The 9,596-nt window shown below is 37.1% G+C and overlaps 1 protein-coding gene across 1 annotated transcript; it reads right to left on the bottom strand.

Moving 5' to 3' along the window:
• Positions 1–2,199: 2,199 nt before the first annotated feature.
• On the bottom strand, positions 2,200–9,069 carry LOC107862715 (elongator complex protein 3). Its single transcript, XM_016708352.2, has 8 exons — positions 8,348–9,069; positions 7,298–7,367; positions 7,026–7,198; positions 6,303–6,477; positions 4,039–4,205; positions 3,642–3,861; positions 3,447–3,551; positions 2,200–2,872 (listed from the first exon to the last, which is right to left on the bottom strand). Exons 1-8 carry the CDS (start codon positions 8,821–8,823, stop codon positions 2,561–2,563), a joined length of 1,698 nt encoding a protein of 565 aa, XP_016563838.1. The 5' UTR covers positions 8,824–9,069; the 3' UTR covers positions 2,200–2,560.
• Positions 9,070–9,596: the final 527 nt, after the last annotated feature.

The raw sequence follows: 9,596 nt of genomic DNA, 5'->3' as shown, positions 1-9,596 counted from the left end.
TAATAAGATAAGTTAGCTTTTCATCTGGGACAAGAGACACGTGACACTCACGTTATTGAATGACTAATACCATGAAAGAGGTTCAATAAGATAGGTTAACTTCCCCTCCGACAATCAAGAACAAGAGAGCTTCACGTTGTTGGATGAGAATACTGGGAGAGGCTCAATAAGACAAGTTAGCTTCTAGTCTAGCAATCAAGGATAAGAGATCTACATCACTTATATTATTGGATGACCAATATCAAGAGAGAGACTGATCAAGAAAACAGGTTAATCGGAGATCATCTAAACAAGTCTTACTATTTACTAGAATCTTAAATTTTTTGCTTGTTTTGGACGGTGGGAATCAACTTCCATGATAAAAATGACGATTCTATTTATTTATTCAACTAAACGTAATTATGTGTGAATACAAGACTAATAGATACATCAAAAAGCAAAAATAGAATAAGACTACTCTCGCATTACTAAATAAGGAAATACTTGATTTCCTTTGTCTGAATAAACATTGCTTATTTTAATTACATTTGAATTAAATTAAATTGTGACGAATCGATGAAAATATATTGTAGTATTGACGGAAGAGTTTGATGGAATTTTGCTAATCAGATCCATAAATCTACAAAATTTCATATTTCAAGTTTGAAGTTAAAATAATTAGTTAATTTAATAAACACGTATTTATTTATTTAAAATAATAAGATTCAAGTTTTATTTTAAAATTTTAAAACAAGATCCATGGATATCTGGACCTAAGTTTCAATTAGTAAGCACTTGGACATGTTTGACAGAGACTTTTTCTTTAAAGTATCTAAAATAAGAATTCAAAAAGATATGTTTGGAAGTTGAAATTATACAAAAAAGGTCACTTAAAGATAATAATTAACCTTTCAAAGTTGAAGTGAAAGACACGTGGCTTAATCAATAAAAACGACGATTCCTCATTTCATAATATGTTAAATTATATCGCTGAGCGCACCTTATTTGCTAGTTTTTATTGTACGTTTGAGCTAATTCAATTATAGTTTTGATTAGGTATGAAATTTTTTTACCGTGGGAAGCGTTTGAATTATTAAGATGATCATTTAAATACTTTTTATGTAACATTTTACTATTATCATATATAAGGAAGAAATACGAATACGTATGCAAGCCCCTCAATTATTCGATTTTTTTCGTATAGACACCTCAATTAGTTCATTTACCTGTTAAATCCTTTACTCCTTCACGAAACGTTTCAATTAAGCATAATCTGCTGATGTAGCAAAAATTGTAAAATACGTGTAATCACATGCTAATGATGTAGAAAAGTAACAAATTAAATAACGACACCTGACATTTTAACTTAAAATGATCATTAAAATAATTTGCTAATATAATTAAATCTATTTTTTTTTTTAAAAAAAATCATTAATATCCCCCTGCAGCTGCCTACCTTATTCCCACCTCCTCTTCCCTTCCAAACACCCTTTTTCAAAAATAATTAAAAAAATTTGATCTCCTTCTTCTCCTCCACTTTATCACTAAATTTTTCTTTTTTTTTTCATCGTTGAAGCATTTTTTTCACTTATATCTAAAAAAAAATCTTTTTTGCTATTTGAAATTCAATAGCATGATAAAAAATAAAATAATAACACAAATGATCGGAAATGGGTGGATGAACACCGACAACGCAAGGAGAAAGAAATTGAAATTTTTGATTGGTTGAAATTCAATTGATGTTGAAATGCTTTTTTTCAAATTCATTCTTCACCAATTCAACGATTTTTCGGCCGTCAATATTTACCCCTTTTTTACCGTTCACGCTGGTTTCCTTAGCTTTATGCGTGTGATATCGTTCATTGTGAGATGTGACATCATTCACTATCAATCCATGAAAATTGGGGAGTATGTGTAATTTTGTGTGTGGCACCTGTGTATTTATTTTTTATATGTAAAAAAAATGGAAAATGATGAGTTATGAAGAAGAAGACTATTTTTTTTCTTTTTATTTCTTTAATATATTTTTTTTATTGAATGAATTTTTTATGTTTAATTTTTTTTTATTAATTATTGTCTATCACTCTCTTAATGGATGGTGTATTACACATGTCACGCCATATCAGCAATTATACTTAATTGAAACGTTTCGTGAAGGAGTAAAAAAATTCAATAGGTACATGGCCTAATTGAGGTGCCTATACGAAAAAAGTCAAATAATTGAGAGGCCTGGTATATGTATTCTGCCATTGCCCATATATAAATTACTACATCTAACTATGCACATTATAATCACTATAATGAGTATAATTAGCCATCGTCGTCATTTCAGTACTAATCACTTCTCCCCCACCAACCATCGTTGTACATTTATCGCACTAGCGTCTATCATTAAATACTATCTCCAAACCATATTCACTACCCTCGAGCTACCACTAGTTTCTAAAATACAACTAACCCTGATACAAAAATAGTCTTCACCAGCAACGAAATATGCATACCATTTAAAATACAACCAACCGTGATTCAAAATTTGTCGTTGCAAGGAGTAAGACCTTGCAGCAAAATAACGAGTACACTTCTACATGAGGCTTTTTACCATGTAAGGACCTTCAAGCTCATACCCTAGCTTTCTGTAGTAATGCCGCGTCCCTACACCCGAAATAACAGCGATTTTGGTTGACCTATGCTCCCTCCGAGCAATTCGCTCGGCTTCTTCCATCAGCAGAGTACCATAACCCTGGTGCTGCAGCTTATCTGTGTCTCGACCATGAACAGGAACTGCAGTCCCATACACATGAAGCTCACGAACAATTGAACATCTTCCCGTGAGTTCTGGGCAAGTCACATTCCGTCCACACTTCCGCAACCGTAGCAATCCAACAAGAATATCCTGCATCATATCAAATGCATAGGAATAGGGTTCTCTGATTTAAGGTCCCTTCTTATATTGAAGAAGTTGACGGTAATAGAATGACTGGCAAAGATGTGAGACAACAAGGTTCAACAATTACATGAACTCTTCATAGCACAAGTAAGAATACTTCGCAATAGTTCACCAGCATTTATAAAAAAGACCTAGAAAGGCTTCTTGTTTATTATCTCTACAATCTTAATAAATTTAGAAGTCGAAAAAGAAAAATAGAAATACTAGACCATTTTCTTCGTTTTTAAATTGCAGGACATGACTCCATAGAAATTTCCTTAAAACATAAAAAGAAAAAAAAAGGCTTGCTTACATCACCGTATAAGAAGTTATGTGCTGATCCCACGGCAGGAGAAGTAAAACAAATTTAGAAAAGTAGCTTTTATTTACATCATAGAACAAGTAATTTTTTTTGCTTCAAGAATATAGAACAAGTTACTGCTTTTGGCAGCAAAATGCATTGAGTTCAATTTACAAGTTCGACTCGAAAGCAAGAAAGGAGCTGTAAATCAGCAAAGGACAAAAAAATGAATTGACATACCTGGCGTGTATCTTCATATGAAAGGAAAGTCTCCCATCCTTCATTTGCTGTATAATCACGGCGAACAAGCTCAACTTCTTCAGGCCTTATCTTGTGGTGAATGTCCTAATAAGTTATTTCCATCAAAACATTTTGAGTTCTGAGACCACATCTTTTGTAATAGATGCAAGAAAGTAGATACAAAAGTTATATTACCTGGATCCCAGCTTCGCGTGTTCGGACATCTCGGCATTTCAAGCCAAGATCATCCATTCGAGCTAAAGCCAATTCTCGGAGATTCCCTTTCTCAACTCCAGACGTCACCAGCGGCATAGGGATATCACGTTGGACCCTATAAACACGTGTCCAAGGTGGCACCATAGAAAGAATCCTAGCAACAATGTCTACAAGCTGCTCAGGTGGATAATTTCTATACCTGCACGTGTCAACACTTGTAACGACCTCGTTGAAATAGCAGTTTCAAATTTGCATCCAACAATATAGCTTATTGCTATCGCAGACTGGGTTGGATGAAAACAATCTTATTGAATGACTTATTAGATAATTTATTTCATTGACGGTGCGATAACAACATCCAGAAAGTAGACCATACCTTCCCGTTTTCCACAGTTCATAAAGTCCCGTGCCACGAATAACAAGTGTAGGATAAATTTTAAGTCCATCTGCTCTAAATGAAGGACTTTCAAAGAATTCCTTAAAACTCTCCAAGTCTCTTTCAACACCAACATTTGGAAGGTCAGGCATCATATGAGCAACAACCTACAAAAAGTTAGGTAGATACTTGAAAATATTCCTCAAGTTCAAAAAGATAACAGAAAGGAATTCAATGTGTGAATCAAGCAAACAGCTTCAAGACAAAGATTCATTTCAAAATCCTTCCGAATGAGCTAAGATACCTCCAACTAGATAATATTGCAACTGCGGATGTAAAATTGACTTTCAATTTTAATTTCTTCTTCAAGGCTCATCTAGTATGCTGGTGAGGCAGGTTTAAGGTGGTTGACTATTTTGTTTAACGGTATTTTCAAGACTGCGAAAATGCCTGAGGCTTGGAGATGGAGTACGTTAATTCCGCTGTATAAAAACAAGGGTGACATTCAGAGTTGCAACAACTATAGGGGTATTAAGTTGTTGAGTCACACCATGAAGATTTGGGAGAGAGTGGTTGAGCGGAGGTTGAGAAGGGTCGTGTCCGTTTCAGAGAATCAGTTTAGATTTATGCCTGGTCGTTCGACGACAGAGGCAATCCACCTGGTGAGGAGATTGGTGGAGCAGTATAGAGAAAGTAAGAGGGATTGGAATATGGTGTTCATCGATCTGGAAAAGACGTATGATAAAGTCCCGAGGGGAGGGAGTTTCTTTGGAGATGATTGAAGGTGAGAGGGGTTCCGGTGGTGTACATCAGAGCTATTAAGGACATGTACGATGGAGGGAAGACCCGCGTGAGGACGGGGGGAGGAGACAAAGCATTTTTCGGTGGAGACGGTTGCACCAAGGATCGACTCTTAGTCCGTTCTTATTAGCGTTGGTGATGAACGTGTTGATGCGGAGCATTCAATGCGAGGTGCCTTGGTGTATGTTATTTGCGGATGATGTAGTGCTAATTGATGAGACACGAGGGGTGTAAATGACAAATTGAAGGTTTGGAGGCAAACCCTCGAGTTCAAGGGGTTCAGGTTGAGTAGGTCCAAGACAGAGTATTTGGAATGCAAGTTTGGTGAATTGAGGCAGGAGGATGAATTAGTGGTGAGGTTGGACTCCTAGGATGTCTGTAAGACGGACAGTTTTAAGTATCTTGGGTCTACAATTCAGAGGAATGGTGAAATCGATGAAGATGTCTCTAAACGTATTGGGGCAGATTGGATGAAGTGGAGGCTCGTCTTGGGAGTGTTGTGTAATAAGAAGGTGCCTCTTAAGCTTAAAGGCAGATTCCGTAGAGTGGCAGTCCGGCCGGCCATGTTGTATGGGGCGGAGTGTTGGCCAATCAAGCACTCACATCCAAAAATTGAAGGTGGAGGAAATGAGAATGTTGCGTTAGATGTGTTGGCTTACTAGAGGGGATAGAGTTAGGAATGAGATTATCCGGGAGAAGGTGGAGGTAGCTTCGGCAGAGGACAAGATGCGGGAAGGAAGACTGAGATGGTTCGGGAGTGTGATGAGGAGGGGCGCAGATGGCCCCGTCCGGAGGTGAGAGAGGCTAGCTATGGATGGTTTCAGGAGGAGTAGAGGTAGGCCGAAGAAATACTTGAGGGAGGTGATTAGACATGATATGGAGCAGCTCCAGCTGACTGAGGACATGACCCTAGATAGGAAGGTGTGGAGGTCACGAATAAGGGTAGAAGGCTAATGGGAGTGTGTGGGTTGTAGCTTGCAGTTCGGGGTGTTATAGTGTAGCCGGGTTAGTAATCTGAGGCTTGTACATAGGTGTCCTTGGTTTTTGTGTGTGTGGTACGACTAGGTGGGGGCCCTATGTCGTATGTCTTAGTCCCTATTTTCTTTTTTTCGTGTCGCTCTTCTTTTCGCGTATTTCGTATTTCTCTGATTTCCAATTTACTATTTCTTATTCCTGATTTTATTATGTCATCCATCCACTTGTTACTGTCCTTTAGTTTGAGCCGAGGGTCTATCGGAAACAACCTCTCTACTTCTTCGGAGGTAGTGGTATGGTCTGCGTACATCTTACCCTCCCCAGAACCCACTTTGTGGGAATACACTGGGTTTGTTGTTGTTGTTGTTCAAGGCTAATCTTCCGTGTCGGTGAAGGGGGAGGCTATTAGAGGACAAGGGGTTTCATAGACTGGAACAAAAAGCAGAGATTGAACCCAAACCACCAAAAAAATGAAATTAGAAAAGCACCTTGAAGCCAGCATCCTTTGCCAAACAAAAGCAATCAGCCACAGCTGCTACAGTGTGGCCTCTATTGGTGTCACGAGCAACATCCTCATATGTGCTCTGGACTCCAATTTCTAGCCGCGTACAACCGTAAGAAAGCATCTGTCTCAAATGAGGTCCAAGGCAGTAGTCTGGCCTCCTATTCGCAAAGTACAAACTATTGAGTACACAAAAAGATATGAATAGATGCTATATGCTTATATTATTCAGAGGTAATAGCTCAACCAAGCTAGTAAGCCTCCAAAGAAATCAAGCAAAGCACTTTGTATGCTTCTTGTTTTAGTTTAAATTATTTTCCATCACCTTATTAGTATTCTTATAATCGACTGTGACAGAAGAATAATTACAATAACAACAATCAAAGGTCGCAGAATGATTAATATAACTAATAAACCAAAGATGGCAGTGATAATCACGAGGAGGAGGAAGACGAGAATGCAAATTTGCATTTTCTTCCATACTGGAAGAAACACTATCATGCATTAAACACTAAATCTCAACTCGCACATGAAAAAAGCAAGACAACAGGGAGGTGAATAAAGTTAATAGAAAGAGGATATCTCAGTCACAGAGGACAATTATAAGCTAAAAGGTTTCTTGAGGTGCTTTTCCCTGTGAATTTTTTTCTAGCTAAGTGCTTTTCACTGTGATTTTTAAACCGCTTTCATGTATCCAATAGTTACTCACGTTTCAATTGTCATCCCAATGCACTTTGTCGCTCCATGTTCGGAGTATGCAACAGCCTCTTCAACATTGGCAGAGGTATGGCCTGATAAAGCATCATGCAGATTCCGTATGAAGTAATCACGGTAGTCTGCAGGCAATGACATGAATGTACCTCCCATCAAGATGAATTCAACCTGCAATTAGACATTAATAAAAATGAGGAAAACAGCCAATTTTAAGAAGAATTTTCCAAAATCAGAAAAGAATTAGTAGTACTTCCAAGGGGGAAAAACCTTGTCAACACTGTGACCCAATCTCTTTAGTTGATCAATCCGGCTTCGAGCTTGTACATAAGGGTTGTATCTGGAAAAATGAACCACATAAGTACTCTCCCTAAATCTGATACAAACCCTGATCCTGTCTTTCGAAAGACCACTTTTTTGAGTGTACGAGTATAACAACTTTCTAGTTACCCGTGTGTAAGGAAATGCCACAATTTCTACCAACAACAAAAAATTAAAAGATTAAGACGTATAATACCTAAAGAAGAAAAGCTAATATTAACACTTAGTCAATTTATCTCCATAAGAAAAAAAGAAATAATTGGGTTGACAGTAGATGGAAAGTTTAACAAATACGTGGTTCAACAATCTCCTATGCAAAGACACAACAACCGGCATTAAATGGTTATCTTTCTGCAAATGTATAATACTTTCCGGCGATAACAACAAGACTTTTCTAATTAAGAAAACGATCATATAAATTAACTTCTCATTTATCAGCACAATGTATAGATGAACTTCTCATTTATCAGCACAATGTATAGATGAACTTCTGAAATCCTAACAGCTTCTTTGGATGGTTGTTACATATTGCATTGTATTGTGTGGTTAGTCTAAAGACAATATTTGTTTTGATTGTTACTTGAATTTTGTTGTATCATATTGTTAAATCCATCGGTATGTAACATCGAATAATCCCATTTTGTGTAACGACCGATTTGGTGCGAATGTGATCACATAGTTATCTCTTCTTTCTCATTTTGTGTTTATTTATATTTAATAATCCCATCTATCCTTTACCCTACCCTTTTATAGTAGCTCTACCCTGTACCCTAAAAGTAGGTTTATTTTTCAAATTATTAATGCGAGACATATGTGACAACAAAAACAGATATAATCTATCCAAACGTTCAATACAACACAATACGATACATCATGAAACAATATGTAACAACCATCCAAACAGAGTGCAAGGCATAATTGGAGACAACTACTTCAATTTGATTGCCAGTGAAGGAAGGAAGCACCAAACTGCAAATAAGACATAGAATTGATACTCACCTAGCTCGAATTGCTCGCATACTAGTAGGCTCATATCCAGTATACGACTGTGTACTGTACTCAAAATCCGAATCAGGTCCACCAGGACAATAAACACAAATATTCCCCGTAGTAGCTATATGCGGACAACGATGAGGCTTCGACATCACAGCTACAACCGCAATACCCGAAGCTGTACGAACCGGCTTAGCTCGGAGTTTAGGTAGCAACGTTTCACGTTCAGAGTCGGGCAAAGCAGCGATCATCTCTACTAACTTCGGTGCCCTAGAGAGTCCGTATTTACGGCACGCTGCTGACTTTAACGCGTTTAGGTCAACGTCTTTGCCTCTCCGTGAGAGTTCCACCATGTTGTTGACGATTTCCGTAATTGCACGAACTCTGGATTCTTCCTCCGTTAAGCCGAGGGAGACAACGCCGCCACGTCCTGGCCGTGGGATCTTACGGGTGTCGGATACTGCTACCGCCGCCGCCGCCATGAGTGGGAGATTTGAGAAGAAAGGAGGAAGAAAGACGAATTATGACGTGAAACCGTCGATGTCGGTTTATTTTAGTGTATTTTTTGCTTCTTGCCGATGGACCCGACCCGACCCGCAATGTGAGAAGCAGGAGTAATTTATTTACAAACTGGTGGTTTAATTATTGAAATGATAGTATTAAGACCCCAATGAAATGGAAAGTTTTCAATTTGTGCCACTGATTACTTTTAATTGCAGTACGTTTGACAATAAAATGATTCTCCTCTTAATTGAGAATCTAATATGGATACTTTTTTTTTTTACAAGGGACATTACTTCTATGTTTATTGGGAGAAGATATTTACACCATGCAGCTCATATTTTGAGTTTGTTATCTGCTTTAGCCTATATTTATGTTTAAATATCTTTTATATAAGATTGATACATTATGTATAATAATTTTTTAAAAAATATAATGTTGTATAATAATAATAAAAATATACTATAATATTATATATTGAATTACGTGACATAATATTTTATGTTAGGTTGCGTATCTTAAAAATTTCAATCTGGCATTTAGTCGTCGTTTCGTCGAGTTGAATGCTAATTAGGATTTATACTCGACTCTTGTTTAGCAATTAGCAAATACAATTATTTAAATCATCTTCAAACGAAAAGAAAAGAGGGATGGTGACACTTAAATGATCAATTACTTGATGTATAGTATATAATAATACAGAGGGCAATCGAATGAGAATCATAACATCATAAGATCTCAAGTTTAAATCACA

The sequence above is a fragment of the Capsicum annuum genome, unplaced genomic scaffold, assembly GCF_002878395.1.
Source record: "Capsicum annuum cultivar UCD-10X-F1 unplaced genomic scaffold, UCD10Xv1.1 ctg83241, whole genome shotgun sequence".
NCBI classification, from domain to species: Eukaryota; Viridiplantae; Streptophyta; class Magnoliopsida; order Solanales; family Solanaceae; genus Capsicum; species Capsicum annuum.
This window is presented reverse-complemented; position numbering and strand designations above follow the sequence as displayed.